This window comes from Pungitius pungitius, chromosome 16 (genome assembly GCF_949316345.1).
Source record: "Pungitius pungitius chromosome 16, fPunPun2.1, whole genome shotgun sequence".
Lineage (NCBI taxonomy): Eukaryota > Metazoa > Chordata > Actinopteri > Perciformes > Gasterosteidae > Pungitius > Pungitius pungitius.
The window spans coordinates 23,022-42,500 of NC_084915.1; the positions used below are offsets into that span (position 1 = coordinate 23,022).

At 45.7% G+C, this 19,479-nt stretch overlaps 1 protein-coding gene and 1 long non-coding RNA gene across 2 annotated transcripts in view; both read right to left on the reverse strand.

The window, feature by feature from the left end:
* Positions 1-2,966: 2,966 nt before the first annotated feature.
* Positions 2,967-19,479, reverse strand: part of LOC134102859 (acetyl-CoA acetyltransferase, mitochondrial) — a 410,737-nt gene continuing 394,224 nt past the window's right edge. The window contains exon 5 of the mRNA XM_062558150.1: positions 2,967-3,718. Within this exon, the coding sequence (XP_062414134.1) occupies positions 2,982-3,718 (737 nt within the window). The 3' untranslated portion in view covers positions 2,967-2,981. The remainder of the gene's footprint in view (positions 3,719-19,479) is intronic.
* LOC119206518 (uncharacterized) lies at positions 8,314-8,765 on the reverse strand. Its single transcript, XR_005118196.2, has 3 exons — positions 8,728-8,765; positions 8,553-8,624; positions 8,314-8,455 (listed from the first exon to the last, which is right to left on the reverse strand). It is a non-coding gene; the product is annotated as an uncharacterized LOC119206518 (long non-coding RNA).

The window sequence follows — 19,479 nt, forward strand, 5'->3', positions numbered from 1 at the left end:
CACTGATGGTCTCCAGCACTTGGCGTCTTGCTCGGTCAGCTGTTGCGTAAGATGCAGAGAGATGTGTACATTCACCACCCGACTCTGCAACAAGACCACGCGTGAAGGCAGCCTGTTGCATTGGTGACATTTTCAACCTTGTAGCCAGTGACACGACACTTGGTCGGCTAAGGATGTCATGTGGAATGAAGACGTTTGTTCCAGTCTTCTTATGCTTGTGGAATGGTTCACCCGAAGATCGTGGATAGACTGTGTTGGCATCCTCCTCTGACTCCTCCTCACTCTCCGACTCCAAGCTGGACATTGCCGTCATCTCCTCCAGCTCCTTTTCACAATGGTACTGCCTGGCTGCTGCGGCAGCTTGACGCTCCTCTCGCCGCTTCACCTTGAGCTGCAGCTTTTTGTCCAATACACCAAATGTGGCCACTCTGTCAGTCTTCATGCTGGCCAAGAAAGCTCGGTCTTCTGGGTTATCAATTAGCTTTTCAACATTTGGAGGCCACAGCGGAAATGTGGCATCAAGTCTGCATTATATTTTCTTTAATTGTTTCGCTGTAGTCTCACTGGAGCGCTTGGCCTGGGAGATTTTCCGCAGCTTGTTGTTATCATTGACTAAGTCTACTATCTTGTGGCATGCACGCTTGTCGCTCACCATTGGGATGTTGGCTTTCTTGTAAAATGGCCGCACCTGCTCCAGGAGAACTTTGCCTGCCTCAAACTGTGACAACGCTCCATTTGCACCAGGTTTCTTGCCAAGCATGCAGCGTAAGATCTGACGACCAGTTGGCAGTTTGGCGCCAGTGATGATGTCATCCTCACTGGTGATGCTGGGGCCCAGACCAAAGACCAGGCTGCGACTGCTAGTCTGGCAGGAACCAGTTGGTGAGGACAGCATCTTAGGAGAGCTAAGTCCTGGGGTGGGTTGTTTTGTGCAGTGTCCGAGAATAAAAGGATACCAGCTCAAGGATAGTGTTTAAAATCGTATCTTACCATACATAATATCACTCAATTATGACAAACCATTCTTGCATAAGCCTAAAATGTTAGCTGTACACAGTCTAACTTCATCACTTACCATTACATCACTATCAGAATAGCTAGCTGTGCTTGCAGATAAACTTGTATTTAAAATGTTAATTTAGTGTAACTACAATGCTACTCTCAATAAACATGAGACATCTATAGGCTACTCTGTATATGACATTGTCCACTCAAGAATACTGTTGATGTTAAGCTTAATAGCTTAGCTAAAATAGATATCTAACTGGTTAGCAAACTGTTAGCTAGAATGAGCACCAAATACCTATAAATATGACTTAAAGGACTTATGTAAAAAAAGTATACAAAGACACAACTACATATATGATAGTAATATGTAATAATACATACCCAACACAGAAAGATCACCTCAAACCGAAAGATCACCTCAGTTTTCTTGAGCTGTAGAATTCTTTACCTCAGATCTCCATAGCAACCGTTGAGCACTGTTAACCACTTTATCCAACATAAACAGATGAGCGGTGGTACCCCTAAATCATCATGTACTGGAAAAATATTTTGCATGTGTTGTTTGTACATATATTCGAACACTTTTAGCACCCAGCCATATAAAAATTCAAGAATTGTGTTTTTTGATGCACCCTAATATATATATTTCGGAGCAAATGTAAAATTAACGTACACATTAGAGATGAGCCGGATACTCGGCTGAAACGAGTATCCGGTACAGATAAAGCACTTTTGCCGAGTACGAGTATTATACGAGTAATACGAGTCAATATCTGTGCTCGGATTGAATAAAAGTCCTCATTGGGTAGCTGTCTGTGTCTGCGTTCTGTGATTGGCTGGTAGTCAATGTGTGTCCCGCTCAGCTCACTCACACACAGAACTCCTCTCTCCCTCCCTCAGGCAGCAGGTTCGCGGGTCTTTCCCGATAAATTTAAAGGACTTCTTCGCCTTTATTTTTTTTTTACTTCGGTTTGTTGTTCTTAACTAGTAGAGTTCAGGTAAACGTGGGGCTTGTTAAGACGTGGTGCTTAAGAATGCGACTCGCATTGCGTCTCTGCCTGTCGGAGTTTTTTTTTTTTTTACTTTACGCACTGACCTCTCTCTCTCTCTCTCTCATCAGTTTTTTTTACCGTCTGCTGGATCTCTTCACGCACTCAGTGTGTGACGTTGACTAATTGTGTTGAATAACTAAATATTGATATTACAAATTAAGCCACACACACACTTCCTCTCTCTCTCTCATGATCAGCAGTGATAAGAATTAAGAAGGAATTCTGTTTTAACCGCAGAAAGGCTTAACCCGACAATTTACGGGGTAAATCCTTCCTACTTCTGGGTTAGGCCCCGCCCAGTCCGAGTACGGATACGGATACAGATAATTCATATGGTTCAACAGATACAGATACAGATAATGCTGTACTCGCTCATCTCTAGTGATAAGAATTAAGAAGGAATGCTGTTTTAACCGCAGAAAGGCTTAACCCGACAATTTACGGGGTAAATCCTTCCTACTTCCGGGTTAGGCCCCGCCCATTTTCGGGTTAGGCCCCGCCCAGTCCGAGTACGGATACAGATAATTCATATGGTTCAACAGATACAGATAATGCTGTACTCGCTCATCTCTACTTTGTACCAATGGTCTGTTTGTCCACAGAGGAAGCATTCGTCAGGCTGCATATCTCGTGGTGCTCCTCCTTGGAAACGCCCTCTTCTTCCACGATCCATTCCCCAGCCTCGTCCTCTCTGTTGGCCCCTCCGATAAGAATTTCTGGATGGGTGGGTGTCTCGTCCTCCTTCACTTCTGTGAGCCTTGCATCTTCCAGACCCAGGACAGAGTGTTCTGTGGCAGTTTTGGCGTCGGGCAGAAGCCCGTTCATGAAGGCGTTCTTGAGATGTGTTTCCCACACGGTCATGTTGGTTAGGTCCGTGGGCTCCTCGAGGCCGCTGTGAATCTGAAAAGCAGCCACAAGACGCTAATAGTAAAATGTTACATCTTCGGCTATACCTTGTTTTGTGCTGTTGATGAGTGCCATGTTGACAGTCGCTGGGAAGGCCGCAACCACAGCAGCACAGATGGCTGTTATGAATGTTCTGTAGTTGCGGTTTGCCTCATTGCTCCAGTCGCGGTGCACTTGGTGGGAGTCGCAGCCGGCACCGGTGACTACTGCTCTGATTTTGCTGAAGTCACTTGGGCCCACATGTTTGATCAGCAGGCGGTGGACCTCAGCTCCGGTGGGCATGAAGTCTTTGCAAAACGTCAGGAACTCTTTTCCAAAAGCCAAGCCATTTTTTATGTTGGGCAGATGGGAGGCAGCTTGTTGAATGGCCGCGGAGGGCCAGGGCCAGGGCCTGAATACGAGGCCAGGTAGTCCATCCTGTGGCCGTAGAACTTGAATCATGGGGGCTTGAATATAAGACACATCCAGTTTACTGTCCATGGTGGTGTTAGGACTAAGAAAATCCACAATTCTGCCGGCTGTGCCCCTCCAGGAGGATGGGTCGTGGATTGACCATGCAGAGTTTGGGGTGGACTGGGCTGTGGGGTCAGCTTTGAATGGGTTGAGGGGTGAGCATGATTTGACGTCTGCACCTCCCTGGTCTCCCAGCCGGGTTTGACTGCGTGTTACAGGTCTGCCAACCGTTGGATTGGGGTTGTACGGTTGTGGTGCAGGAATTTGATAACACGTGTTCAGGAGAGGACCGCCTGCCCCTGTCAGGGATGGATACAATGGAGAAGACACACATGGATTATTCTGTGTTTCTATGTCAGGTTTTTCAGTTTTTAAACACGTCATTTTCTTCATCATTTGTTTTCTCTCCCTACATTCACATTCCATTTCCCATTGTGCCAGACATGTCTGGTTTTTCTCTATTATTTCTAAGTCTTTCACTTTGATTTTTTTACCACTTTTCAATTCTTTCAATCTTGCTTCCAAATCCCCTCTTAACATTTTAAGTTTAGCGGCACTCAACGAGCCGTTTTCTGGAAACCCAAACACTCTGTACATGTTTTCCCGTATTTCTGCTGGATCATTGCCACAATCGGACCCCACGGTTCGGTGTGTTTTGCGGACTGGCCACCCATCTTTTACTGGTGTGGACCCTACCGGTTTACTTATTACAATACAGTCGTCACCGTAAGGCGTAGTTTCTTTATACAATGAAAAACTTTGCAAAAACCCCAGTCAAAACTCACGCTACGATATTGCCCCGATCTTGTTCTAAAGGTAATTCAGTAGAACTCACGTATGGTTGTCAATACCAGTGATATCGTTTTACCTGCTTCAGCATAAAACTCACGTGTGCTACAGCCACGGTCTTATTCTACAGGTAAAATTCACGTATGGTTAACTATAACAACGGTCTTGTTTTACCCGGGTCAATAGCGAGTGTTACGATCTCGGAGAATTTGTTCCGAGTGAAATCGCTATCGTACACAGTCCTATCTACCATCGCATAAAATAATGCATCAGAAATATCCCGGAATCACGTACTCAAAATAAAATAAAAATAATAAAAACACCCAAATGTTAAAAAATAAATGTAGGCCTATATTCCCCAGACTACAACAACCACTTGATCAGTCATCCTTTTCCGCTATGTTCAACTCTTACAGTTACTTTATAATTGGAATTTCAACTTCTTACCCGAGTCTGTAGAAATTAATTCTTTTTCGCTGGATACACGTGACGTCAATCAGGACTCCTTCGGTTTCCGCCCGTCCTTTCTCTCTTGTCTAAGGAGGTATGAGGCAGGATCATCAGCTGGTGATCCTGGAAAAGGCCTTTTTCTCCGGACGGTCCCCCGGAGCCTGACGGACAGTCAGTGCATCCTGTTCGTGACGCCAAATTGTTGTGGAATATTTCAATAAGCTCGGTAGTAGAGAATGATTTGTCTAATAAAACGGAGTCTTGATGAATGATCAAAGTTGCAGAAAGTCCATTTATTGCTTGCAAGCAGGAGGTCAACTACACAGGCACGTATCACGGTGCTCTGTGGAGATGGCGTCTCCGAGCAGTGAAAATGCTGAGTTCTTATACACACACATGAAGGTCATTTCTGGTGGTATGCAGACACGAGAGGTACTGAAACCTGAAACTCTACACCACCTGTGAGATAACACAAATGAAAAGTTATAAATCAAGCAGGAAACAAATCAAGGCAAAGATGGGAGTAACAGGGTTCCTTTGAACGAGCATTCGGGTGAAGGCCAGTTTGACTGTCCTCCTTCACACAGCTGCAGCTCCAATTTGTGGTGTTATTTAAAACCTTATTTGTGACCTCTTGATTTGGAGATGAGGGTTTTATAAATGATGTTAGTTTTAGCACTTGTTTCCACATTCCCCCTGGAAAGATGTTTGAGCGCTGTGTCTCCTCCAGTACCTCCAGGTGATGGATGGCTTGTAGAATTTTGAAATATATTTTTGTGGTGATATTTTGACTTATATTTATTGGAGCAGTGGGTATGGTTCTACGGGTCCCAGCCGGGCCCGTTGAATGACGTCTGCCTGCCATATTTAGAGATTGGACAAATATGAATCTGTCCAAAAGGCAAAATCAGGCAGGATCAAGTGTAAAGGAAAAAAAAACAACGTTTTTAGAAAAAATATAAAAAATAATCCAAACAATGAGAGAGAAAAAAAAAAGTGTAAGGGGGTAATAAAGGAAAAAGGGTTTGTTGTCTACCTATGAACCTGCTGTTTATATCAAATTAATCTTCCCTAGTACCCTCTGGATGTGCCAGTGCCTCCGGGATTCTTTTGGAGCCCGTGCCGAAGTGTGGCTACATTTCTCTGCCCCATACCTAACCTGCCAAAGCCATCAAGGCCTGGTCTCCATCCCTATGGGAAAATCACATTATTATTTTGAGATAAATAATATTAATTATTATAAATATTATTTTTGAGACCTTTATTAGAGGGCCTATTATTAATGTGATTTAAAGATATTTATTCATTTTATTGGTTTTTCTGGAGAGGTCTTTTTTGTACTTTTTTAATGTGGGAATTCACCTCTGTGACTTTACGGTCGTTGGAGATAATTGAAAACACGTGTGTAAATGCTCAGGCGGGACCATTAAGATTTACCCAATCAGGACGCTGCTTTTAAGCCCCTCCCCCGGACCACTTCCCCTACTTAACCGTCTGTTTGTCACTTCCACTCCATGTCTCCTCTGAAGAAGGTCGAATTGACCGAAACGTAAGGAGTTTTTATTTTGTTATAAACGTGATCAGTACATGTTTTATTCCATACTTTTAATAGGAAATAGGGTTTGAAGCATTGAGCAACCTTTGGAGTGTGGGGGGGCATTTCATCCAGTTTGTTTATATTTACAAGTGGGCCTTTTGTTTCGGTGTGGTTTTTAAAAAAAACAAAACACCCTAAACAAATTACAGAAAAAACTAAAAAACATGACTGGCCAATGCTTTTATTATACCTCCTACAGTATGGGATTTTAATCACTGTTCACGTACTCTAGTTTCTCCATTATTACCTTTGGCTCCTCCACAAAGAACAATGTATTTTATACATCCAGATCTTATTGTTTTTAAGAGACATTGATTTTATACACTTCACCTAGACCCTGGCCTATGACCCCATATTTTTTAATTTATTCAACTGGCTCTTTTTAAACCCCTTTGCCGGCTAGAAGCAGATGATCAGAATATACAGGGAGGCTGTCAATTTTTAAACAAATTATTCCCCCTTCCCTTTGTTGTTTGTCCTTACCTACGGGTATTTTATCTCCAGTTTTTATTCTTCTATTATACTTACCCTCATCCTCAATGAGGATTTCTTTTTACCATAAAATACCCTGTACTCACCTTTCCAGTGGTCTAAACCCACCCTCTAACCTATAAAAGGTAGAAAAGTGGTTGGGAGGGGTTCACGATCGGATAAAGAAAATGGGATTTTAGTTTTTAATTAAGGCAAACCTCGCAGCAGGACCTTCTCATTAATACGAAAACATTTTTATCCCAAGAAATACCTTTTACAATAAAACCATACTCCCCTGACCCAAGGTGGAATTCTAAACACGACCTCTAGCCCTACCAAAGGCAGAAAAGAGGATAAGGTTTCACCGTAACGGACAAAAGGTTGAGTTCTTGTAAACCCCCCACTTACCTTGTCAACGAGTTGTCGATTAAAATTCTATACCTACCTGAAACAACCTGCAGAAGGAAGAAAAAGGCTACACTTACCTGGGGAAAAAAACCCTGCAAATGGAAGAAAGTCGAAGGGAATGGACAAACTGAGACAAGAAGATGGGCATTTTAGTAAAGTTTTTAATTAAGGTTAAACTCAATGGAGTATCTTTTTTAATATAAAACTTTTTAGCAGCTTTTTGTCCCTGGAGCCACCTTCAAAAGTTTCACACTGCAGCCCTTAGTTGGGGGGGTGCTGCTAAAGAGCCTCCGCCTCCTCTTTGGCCGTTGATCCTCTGAGGAGGACGAGGACGAGCAGTCCGAAGGTGTGTCTGGGCTGTCATCGTACTCTACTTCGCCCTCTGAAGACGAAGTCTCCGCCGCAGCCGCTGCCTTCTTTAAGGCGGCCAGGCGAAGCTCCCTGGTGGTGTAGGCTTCGCTCTGGGAGGGGAGTGTCACATAATACTTGTCCGCGGTTGCGGGATTGGGGCACATCCCCTTGGCTACCCGCCTCCGCTCTGCCTCCGTCAGGTGCTTGCTGGCCTGGAAACACAGACAAAGAACAGAAGTTTGAAAAAACAAACTCATTTAATAAACTGGTATCTTTACAAGATAAAGCAGTCATAAAAAAGGGCAGATCAAACCCTTTTTGGGGGCTTAATCAATGTTCAGAATCCAACTTATATTAAGTTCTTACTTGTGTTGACACGCTGCTCCTTTATGAGGGTGAAGTTCACCCTCCCTTTCAGGCCGGCATCCTCCCACGCCTCCTGGAGCCGGTTGATTGGTTTGTCAATATGTTCCCCACAAACTGTGTGGAAAACATATTGCGATTCAACTCCTGGCTCACAGCAGTCCGCGAGAAATTCCAGCCAGGCATACTCCTCCCTGTGAAGGGAGAAAGTAGCCTGGCCGAAAGAGGCCGCTGTCTTGTCATCCACCGTAGGAGATAAAATGCAGAACATTAGTGTATTTCTGTGGAGAGGTGTACTTTAAAGAGTATAACTATTCACTGGTGACTTGTATGAGTGGCTTATGAGACTATGAAATACTGACTTCAACAAAGACACTAATGTTCACCAATGAAATGTTCATTGCTTGGACCCACCACCCCAAAATAAACAGTAGCAGACATACCAAGATAAGGAAATTTTGCCGATCCTTGGACCGCTCCGCCGCCAAGACCTGGGCCGCCGTCATATTTACGATGGCGACGGAGCGATGGCCGGTGAGGACGGCGAGGAAGCCAAGCGCGTATTCCGCCAGGAGCGAATGCTCTGGCCCATCATTCGGAAGTTGTTCTATAAAGGATTACAAGATATAGACAGGAAAAATACAGTTCTGAATGCAATCCACTGAAGAAGAAGGGATACAATTTCAATAATGAAGTCTACTTACCCATCAGCTCCGGGATACGCTTCCTCGCCGCTGTCATGAAGAGCTCCTCTGAGCTGGCGCACAGCTGATTGTCTGTGAAAACAGTTTGACATGCATGTATTTAGAAGACTAATTATATGAAAGAAATGAAAGAATGAAAGAAATGAAATGATGAAAGAAAATTGAAAACATTTACCCGTTTTCTTTTTCAGAATCTTCTGCCGATGTACATATAGTCCTTTATGTACATCGGCAGAAATCCTTTTCAGCTCATATTCAAGGAGCTTGTACTGCTTCCCCGTCAGCTTGGTCGCCCTCCTGTGGACGTTTTCCGCATGGTGGAGAAACAATACCGCACTATTTAGGATGTTTTTAATAGTTGTGGGCGCGTATCCCTTGTTTCCAAGGTAGGTCGTCCATCTGTGGGAAAAGGTGAAGAGTTACAAGAGATAAAATCTGACTCCCAGTTCTAACACAGTCCATGCTCAAGGAAAGTATCAGATGCAAAATACTTACGCCCTCAACTTGTCTACTTGTGATAGGAATCGCAGGTCCTCCTGGACGCTAACGACCGGCAGCCTGGAAGCCATGTATGGCAACGCATGGCTCGCGGACTGCCGGGCATTCTCACGGTCCTTCCTTCCCGTGCGTCCCCCCTGGCGGAATCTTTGGAAGTCCGCTGCGATCCTTTCTGCAGTTGATAAACATTTAATATTATTTTAACAACCCCAAGGAACAAAGGTGAGAATGGATAGAAATAGCAAACTGGAAATATAACTGAAAAAGAAAAACTTACCGTACAGGCTCCCTGTGGCCACCTTGCCCACGTGCTGCCCCTTCTGGGCAGAGAGGGGCAGCGGCACTTTTGCCCCATCCCGCTGGGGCGTCCTAGTGTTGGACAGGGAGGCCACTCTCCTCTCCAGCTCCAACACCCGCTGTGTTAGGGCTTGGCAGGCGCTGCAGGAGGCTGCCAAGACCCTCGGGGACCCACGCACCGGGGTGCTGAAGAGGTGTGGGCTCCCCACACCAACACCAGCCGCAGGGCTGAAATAAGACCCAGCAGGGGAGCGCAAATCCATCTCAGTGGACTGCTGGTCCTCTTCAGGGTAGCTGAAGAGCTCCAGCGGCGGCTCCGCAGCGGGGGGGCTGTAGGAGGAGAGGCCTGGTCCTCACCCTGGTCCTCCTCCTCTGACTCTGCGATTTCCAGTGTCATCGGGGGGTTTTCCTCATCTGTAATGACATATAGATGATTTAAATAAGAAATTAAAAGCCTCTGCTTCCAAGTGTTTATGTGCTTCCAAGTTTATGTCACACAATTTCCGGGTTTTTACAGAAAAGCCATTAGAACCTGGTAAGTTTAATTTGTGTATAGTTGGATGGGAAAATTAATGGAATATGATGACCTGTCAGCCCCCTAGTTACCAGGTAATCACAAAGAATATTAAAACAACTTAAAAGTACAAAACTGGCTGAGGATCCCGATATCCAGGGCGGACACCATGGGCGGCTCCGGCTCGGATCTGCGAAGGGCGGCCAGCTCCTTCACTATAGCGGCCCGCTTTGCCTGCCGGAGCGTGGCATCACGCTCCTATCAACAGAGAAATTCTAATATTAGGAAAACAAACTTAGGAAAAACAAAACATTAGATTTACAACAGATCCTATCTACATGCTTTTTGTCATATTAAAACTAATTAAATGCACTTACCTCCACATTCAGCATGGCGTGTGTCTCCGTTAGGTGTTTGTCCAGCCTCACCAGGTTGGCCTTCCCGCATAGGTCACAGTGCAGGCGATCTGTTGTACTGCGATAGGAAATGAAAAATAAGTGAGTCCAGGAAATGAAAAATAAGTGAGTCCAGGAAGTGTCACAATGGTGGGTGTGGTCAGGGTAAAGGGTTAAATAACAGTATCTTTGCATAAGACAAACCTATTTGAATTATTCTTACCGTCCACTTCCATATACTGCCGGGCGACAAACTTTGCGTTGGGGAAGCAGTCATGGTTTAAAAACCTCGCCGGGCCAAGCATGAGCTGGTCCCGGTTGTTTCTCGTTGAGCACATGATGCTGAAGTCGTTCACTCCTTCCTTTAGCACGGCACTGTCGGCAGGAGTGAACTCATTAAGGCACCCAACAAGGACCGGAATGCGCTGGCCCGCAGCCCACTGCCTTGTGGCGGTCACCTTGCCGCCAACTGTTTCCCTTGAGTACCTCGTGGTGGACTGTAAGGCGACTCCACTGTCCACCACGAAGGCACTCAGGTAAAGGCTGCACTGCTGCCTGGTAAGTCGCTGGAGACGGCTTCCCAAATCCCAGGCATTCAGTGCACCCAGTGTCTGGCTCAGGTCTTGGTTGCGCTGACACAGTTGGAGGGTGGCCCTTAGCGAATCCCAACAGGGGGTCTCATGAACCGGTGTGGCATTCATCTTGGCCGTGATAAAGCCGAGGAGAGGATCCAGGACCAGGGCTGTGGCCGCACCATCCACCTCGCACAGCTCCATCACGGTCATTTTAAGGGGTCTCATTTTCTGTAATTGAATTTTTTGAATAAAAAAAATATTGTCACCCTACTTTTGTAAATATTACACTTTTACGTCATTCCACTTTTACTTCTACAGCGATTCCAAATTAATAATATTAATTCCACATTCATATCTATGCAAGTAACGTGGCACATGGTGATGAAAAAGAAAATAGCGCCACTTTATGCTTACCACAGTATAAAGGCTTACAGACATTCCAGTGCATGAAAGCTCATATTTCATAATGTTATGGTTTTAAAAATGCAAACAAAAACACTTTAAGGACATCCAACTTTTCAACTACCTCTCTCTGCAATCTCTCATTCCGCAATGAGCCGGGGCACCAGCCTAACCCTAACCCAGGGGGAAGGGAGAACAACTTAAAACACTAACACATAACACATAAAGGAACATTATTATTAAAACATTATTTTAGGAACAAACTTTTAACCTGATTATATACGGAGAGTAAGGGGGGAGGGTGTTCTCAGTGCTGGGAAGGAGGAGGGGGGGAGGTAGTGGAGGTCCCTTGAGCCATTTTCGAAAGTTTTACACTGCAGGCCTTAGTTGGGGGGGGGGCTGCTAAAGAGCCTCCGCCTCCTCTTTGGCCGTTGATCCTCGGAGGAGGACGAGCAGTTCGAAGGAGTGTCCGGGCTGTCATCATACTCCACCTCGCCCTCTGAAGACGAAGTGTCCTACGCCTCAGCCACAGCCGCAGCCTTCTTTAAAGCGGCCAGACGGAGCTCCCTGGTGGTGTAGGCTTCGCTCTGGGAGGGGAGTGTCACATAATACTTGTCCGCGGTTGCGGGATTGGGGCACATCCCCTTGGCTACCCGCCTCCGCTCTGCCTCCGTCAGGTGCTTGCTGGCCTGGAAACACAGACAAAGAACAGAAGTTTGAAAAAACAAACTCATTTAATAAACTGGTCTCTTTACAAGATAAAGCAATCATAAAAAAGGGCAGACCAAACCCTTTTTGGGGGCTTAATATAAGTTGGATTCTGAACATTGATTAAGTTCTTACTTGTGTTGACACGCTGCTCCTTATGAGGGTGAAGTTCACCCTCATAAAGTTCACCCTCCCCTTCAGGCCGGCATCCTCCCACGCCTCCTGGAGCCGGTTAATCGGTTTATCAATATGTCCCCCACAAACCGTGTGGAAAACATATTGGGAATCAACTCCTGGCTCACAGCAGCGGGAGTCGGTGAGAAATTACAGCCAGGCATACTCCTCCCTGTGAAGGGAGAAAGTAGCCTGGCCGAAAGAGGCCGCTGTTTTGTGCTCGTCCACCGTAGGAGATAAAATGCAGAACATTAGTGTATTTCTGTGGAGAGGTGTACTTTAATGAGTGGCTATGAAATACTGACTTCAACAAAGACACTAATGTTCACCAATGAAATGTTCATTGCTTGGACCCACCACCCCAAAATAAACAGTAGCAGACATACTAGGATGAGGTATTTTTTCTTATCCTTGGACCGCTCCCCCGCCAGGACCTGGGCCGCAGTCATGTTGACTATGGCGACGGAGCAGTGGCCGGTGAGGATGGCGAGGTAGTCGATCACATACCCCGGCCCGATATTTGGAAGTTGTGCTATAAAGGATTACAAGATATAGACAGGAAAAATACAGTTATGAATGCAATCTACTGAAGAAGTAGAAAGGTTACAATTTCAATAATGAAGTCTACTTACCCATCAGCTCCGGGATGCGCTGCTTGTTTGCATGCGGTAGGGGATGGACTCTAAGCTTCCACACCACAATGTTGTAAACCTTCGGCAGAGTAAACTTCGAGAGGACTTGCAGCTTCTGAAGTTTACCCTGAGACCTTGACGGGCTGATCTCTTGAGGTGACTGTAGTCCACGTAGTCTCCGTTCATCAGCATCCCAACACAACTGAGGTATGTCAAAACACTTAGAAAAGGTTTTAGGACCTTTGGTGGCAGGCGAGAAATGACCTGCTCCATCATGCCATGGTCCCTGTATTTTTCCCTGTAAGAGCCCGGAGTAGGCCAGACCTAGTCTTTCGAGCACACTTGAAGCGTTGTCAATGCAGCTGTGGAGGGTGGCTGACTTCAGGTGGAGCTGGACGTAGTCTTTCCAGTTCCACCACATGGTCCTGGTCCCCTTTGAAGTCCCGGAATTTTACAGCTGGGAAGATCAGTTTGTGCTCCACGCAGCCCTTCAGCAGACAGTCCTCCACATCCTTCCCTGCTCTTCCAGCCAGCGTGCGAGCTCGTGCAAAGGTGAATGGTGGTGGATAAGAGTTTTTTGTGGACAGGTCCTTGCAAAATGTCTCCAGGGGCATGGGACCAATCAGGCGACTGGGTGGTGAGTCGGAACGCAGAGCACCCATGGGGATGTCAGTGTTCCGCCGGTAAATGTCTCCCAGCAGGACAGTGACGAGGGCTGCGCCGACCACGACAGGTCCAGCGTCTGGCAGAAGGGGAACAACCTCTTGATGGGGGTTTTCTGCAGCTCACACAGAGTCCAGTTATGGAGCGGGGGAGGCGCACAATGACTGCATGTTTTGCCAGGAGGGAGTGAAGGGCCTCCAAGTTGAAATGACGGTCAGGGGTGACCGTAAGCGGAATGTCTCCGTCGAAGCGCACAACCTGCTCAATGCGGCAGCCCAGCTGAAAGACGAGACGTCGCCGGAGGTCTCATGTGGCTCAGGTATTCACAGGCCCTGGCCAAGAGTGCAGTGTGAGTTGGTGTGCGACAGCCCACATGTCACAATCCCACCGCTTACAGGGTGCTTAAAAGGGGTCTTGAGGTGGACATGTGTGGAGTCTTGAGGTGGACATGTGTGGAGTCCACGTACAGCTGGAGAAAAGTCCAGCGTTCCCGCCCCAGCATACCACACAAGTCCTCCCCGATGTCCATCCCCTTTCCTTGCATGTTGGACTGGACGTTCGCGGCCTCCAACATCCGAGGGTGGAGAACTGTGTCCCCCCCGGTGTCCCATGAGCTGCTGCAGTCCATATCGGGAAAACATGATGTGGACGCCAGGGTCTTTTGCCACAACCTTGCAGACAAGGTGGACTGACATTGACCTCAACTTTGATGGATCAAGAAATTCTTCCACATCAACGTCGAAGATATCCTTTTGTCCAAACCGATTCATGAACACCCTCACCTTCAGGAGTTCACATTAATTCGCCTTTTTGATGGCCTGGTCCAACAGAGAGGATGAATGAAAGGTCCTGCTTTAAAATGTTATACTTCGCCGTGTCTCTGCTGGTCTGCACAAGTCCCTCACAGGCGCGGCGTTGCAGTGTTCATCAAGGCCAGTGCGTGGGCTGCGTACGTGTCCTTCCGGGTGATTGGACACAGGTGGAAACAATCAGGCAATCACAGGACAAGGCAGGAAGTGAAGCTAACCCAGGGACACAAGAGAAATGAAACTACAAAATAAAACAGCAGAACCAAACCGTGACAGTGTCACGTGTGGACTTCTCCCGTTGACTGCTTTCAACAAAATAGCACTTATTGTAAGTCGCTTTGGATAAAAGCATCAGCTAAATGACATGTAATGTCATGTAAGATTTCCTCCCACTGACTGTTATTCCACCCCAACTAGCCGTTTTAGCGTTCATGTTAACCCTCGCAGTTGTTTTTTACCAGTTCAAGGTGTCTCAGTTAATCATTGTAAATAATTTCAAATGATAAATGTTCATTCCTGTTGCTTCTCAATGACTTCTTACCTGAATGGGGACACTCCAGCTTTAGTCACCTCGTGTTGAAAAAAAAAGCCACTAACAGCGCACGTCGCTTAACCGAAATGGCCGTTCCAAACTTACTCACGCGAGACCAAGTGACGTAATGATTGACATGTTGCACGTACGGAAAGAGTAAGGACATTGTTATTACTAAACAATCAACAATTGACGCTGGTCAGGAAAGGGAGGCACTGTAAATTGGTGACATAATAAAAAAAAAAACTAACGTGCACAAGGAGAGTAGTACACAATCTGTTGGGTTGGTGGACATTTATCGGGTACTTATGACAAAGGTTTGATTTAAATCCACCAGAAATTGGGACAACTCTGCCACCTGCTGTTACAAACGTGTACCTACACAGACCAAGGGACGCTGCAGTTGAATTGGGTGATCATTGTTTCTATTTTTTTTTTTTCTTTTTTTTTTACAGCTTGTTTTTTTACAGGGGAACTAAGATATGAACGAGAAACGGAGGGAAAGGTGACATGACAAAATTACAAGCTCTTGCTCTGTCAGTGAACACGCGGACCAATGCAGTCAGTAGAATTAAAGCCGTTTATTGCCACAATGACACTAAACAATCTGCAATAATTGGGAAGAAAAAAACACCCAAACACATAAATAAATGAAATAACAAAAAAGAGGGGGGAAAAAAACTGCAGACAAAATCCCTTGTGTGTCCTCGTCCGAGGATGAGCCGCTCACTCATCCAACCACAGCAGTGACAGGCCCTCCGTCTGACCATAGTCAAACTTCAGTTCTTCATTCACCTCAACGTTTTTGAGGGCCTTGAAAAAGATGATGTCAGCTGGCCTAGCTTGGCCTGCTTGACTGCAGAGCGGATCGAAACTACTCGAGCGGAAGACAGATGTGCCCGCATCGTGGTTGAATCCCAAGTAACGCCCAGGAAGGTGGTCCTCTGCACTGGGAAAAGCATGCTTTTCCTGGCGTTGAGTCTCAGCCCCAGACGGTGTTGGGCCGCCATCCGCTCGGATGGCGCTAGAATCAACCAGTCGTCTATGTAGTTCAAAATGCGGATGCCCTGGAGACGCAATGGTGTCAGAGCAGCGTCCACACATTTGGTCAACGTACGTGGTGAGAGGGCTAGGCCGAACGGAAGAGCCCGGTATTGGTAAGCGAACCTCAGGAACTTCCTGTGTCGTGGGAGGATGGGAATATGAAAGTAAGCTTCCTGGACCGTGATGAACCAGTCCTCGGACCTGATCTGTTTAAGAGTGAGCTTGAAGCTCAACTTCACGGCGGAGATCTAGTATTGGACGCAAACCCCCATCCTTTGGAACGATGAAGTAGCGGCTGTAATAACCGACTCTCTGTCTGGAGGAAGAACTCGTTCTATAGCTCCCTTCCGCAGCAGGGTCTGCCTGTCCGCCGGCCAGCTGATGTGAAGCCTGTCAAGGGCTAGGAGTTAGAGGCTTGTGATAGTCCTGTGAACAGGACCATCGATGCACTGCCTCACAGCACGCAGCTCTCAATCCTCGTTGAGGCCCCTGGGATGCTTAGTATCTAGTTGAGCGATCCATACTCTCTCTGCTCTCCTCCTCTGGGGAGCACTCCACCTGGGGTTGCACTGGATGACACACACTGAAACAGATTCCCAGCCATGAATAATGAAATGTGCCACTAGTGGCGTACTTGTTTTTTTCTTTTTTGTTATTATATTTATATTGCGTCATTCGGGTGGCGATGGTGTTCCCCGTCTCCCCCACATATTGAAGATTACATTTTAGACAAGTAATCAAGTATACACAGTTAGATGATTTAGCATTTCCCCTGGTTGGGTTATGAAACACCTCTCCTGTAAATGTGGCTCCTGAACCATTCCTTATGTTTGAAGTAGGGATTATTATTGATCAATTTAGTGGTTTGGAGGGGTTTAATTTTTGCTTTTACCAGATGATCCTGTATGTTTCTGTTTCGCCTGTAGGCAGGGATGATTCTGTGGAAGACCCTTTGGTATGGGAGAGGAATCTCCTCCTGAATCCTCTAACTAGTGGAAGGTGAGTAGTTACCACGAATGGAAGGCTGGAGCCCACAGTGATGGATTTCTGCTGAAGAAAGGACCGCTGGCATTTTCTAAGGAAGGTCCTAGAGTACCCTCTAGTGGACAGAGCGTGGAAATCCTCCTGTCTGCTGCATATTCTGTGAAACCTCAACAACTGATTTGATTAAGCCAGCATTTGTGTGTTTTGGGTGGAAGCTGGTCTTGAAGAGCAGAGCATAAGTGTCCGTCTCTTTGAAAAAGTGTGGGTTTCCTGAAATGTATTACTTTTAAATGTTGTTGGATTTCATTTTAATTGACTGGTTGTGGTTGTTGAGGATGCACAGAAACGCTTCGAAATCCTCCCTCGAGTCAGGCCACACAAATATCTGTAATAATACAGTGGTTTTTTAGGACATATTTTCAGGACTGAATCCTCCCACTCAGCCATAAAAATATTTGCATAAGCTGGAGCAAATTTTTTGCCCATTGCTGTCCCTTTGATTTGCAGAAACCACTCTTCGTTAAATTTATTTCCAATAATTGTAATAGTTCTTTATCCGGTCTTTTTTTATCTCTATTTTGAAAAGCATTTTTAACCGCCCGTAGTCCTTCTTTGGTGTCTATATTGGTGTATAAGCTGTCTATGTCTATGGTGAATAGGATGGCTGTGTCTGGTATCTTGAGGCTCTTGATTAATTTTACAAAATGATAAGAGTCTTTAATATAACTCGGATGAGTGGTGGACAGTGGGTTGAGGAAGAAATCGATGTATTCAGCTGTATAATAAGTTTCGCTGCTGCAATCTGACACGATGGGTCGTCCTGGGGGAATTTTGTGTGGTAAACTCTATTTGTCTGGGTCCTTGTGGATTTTTGGGAGCATGTAGAAAAGTCTCCCCCTCGGTGTACAGTCCCCCATTAGGTAGTGTTTTTGTTTGGTATTAATAAATTTCTTATCATGCAAGGTTTGGACTATTTTTGTTACTACGGGGATAGTCTCTAAGTAAATTGGTTTCTGTAATTTTATGTTGTAATTCGGGTCTATAACCCTCCCATAGATATTGTTCTTTGTCCATAATAACTACCGCACTCCCCTTATCCGCTGGCTTAATAATAATTAGTTTATTGTTCTTGAGTTCTTGGAGTGCTTTTGTTTCTGTTGGGCTGAGGTTAGGCAAAACCTGGTGTGTTTTTAAAGTATAATTGATCTGCCTTAATCAAGTTAACCACTTCTTCTGGTACTGAGGATTTTGGCGGAGTCCATCCTGATTTATGAATAAACGGGAGCCTTTCAGTAGGTGGGGCATGTTCATAATGAGGCTAATTTGAGCTTTCTATGGTATTGTTGAAGGTCAAATTTTGTCCTAGGAATTATATCTTTATTTGTGCCCTGGGTGGGAATAAATATAAGCCCCCTAGATAGCAGCGAGAATTGTTCTGTAGTGAGTTGAAAATGTTTTAAGTTAATAACAGACTTATTCCCCTCCTGTACAGGCAGGCTTATGGGGATTCTTAATTTAAATGTACAAACCAGTGCTCAAAGATGGCCTTAGCCGTCTCGGTGTCCAGTGAACATTATCCACCTCTGTTTGAAATGCAGTGTCGGGCAAGCTGGGGATGCACTCACCAATCGACGCGATGTACTCGTTTAGTTGTGTCAGGCTGAGCTTCTCCCTCATGGGTAGACTGCTGGAAAAGTTAATCTGTGGGACAAAGATTTCTGCTCGAGGAAAGTGGAGTTTTTCCGTTCTCGAGACTCTGCAGTTGTTAAATAGATGTCTCTTTGACCTTTTGATCTTTATTGCAAATACCAAAAGACAGGATGACTTTCTCAACTACACAGGATGCAGTGGTGTTTTCCAGGATGCCTTCTGCGTGCCTGAAAGTGGCACCTGGAAAAGAGTCAATTTGCAGGTTAATCAAGTCATGTTGTGGCATTTTATGCACATTCGAGTCCCCAATAATCACCCATTTTTTGTGAATGTTCAGGTGCCAGTCTTTGGTTTTTCTTGAAGTATTTGCATGTCTCGTTGGTCGGCAAAGTCCTGCTGCTGAGCCCGAAAACAGTGGGGCTACTCTGGTGGTGATCTTGGGCGTTAGGATGAGAGGATCCTTATCCAGCAGCCGATTGCCGCACACTGAGTTCCTCCTCCAGGAGGGTCGTGCGGTCGGTCGGGGACAGTCCCTGTATGGAAGTGGAATCCTGGGCCACACAGTTGTTCCCACCGACAGGACGATGAAGATGGAGTCTGTAGGGTTAGGTATAGGGGAATGAAATGCCTAGACATTTCGGCACGGGTACATCCAAAGGCTTACGATCTCGTTTCTTCTTTCCATGAGCTTTGATACCATTCATAAAACTGGAAACAAAAGTTTTACATTAAAAAAAAGGTACTCCATTGAGTTTCACCTTAATTAAAAACTTTACTAAAAAACCATAAAAATACCCATTTGTAGGCCCATCTTCCTGTCTTATCATGAGTTATCCATTCCCTTGACCCTTTTCTTTCTTTTCAGGGTTTTTTCCAGGTAACTCGTAGACAAGGTAAGGGTTTCTAAAATGTGTCATTTGTAACGGTGTAGGGCGCTAAAGTCCGGCCAGTGGTACTGTCTCATATGGGCCAATACACTGTACGGTAAATGTCTGAATGTCAGATCTGTGTCTCAGCCTTGGAGCTCCAGCCAATGTATGGCCCAAAACA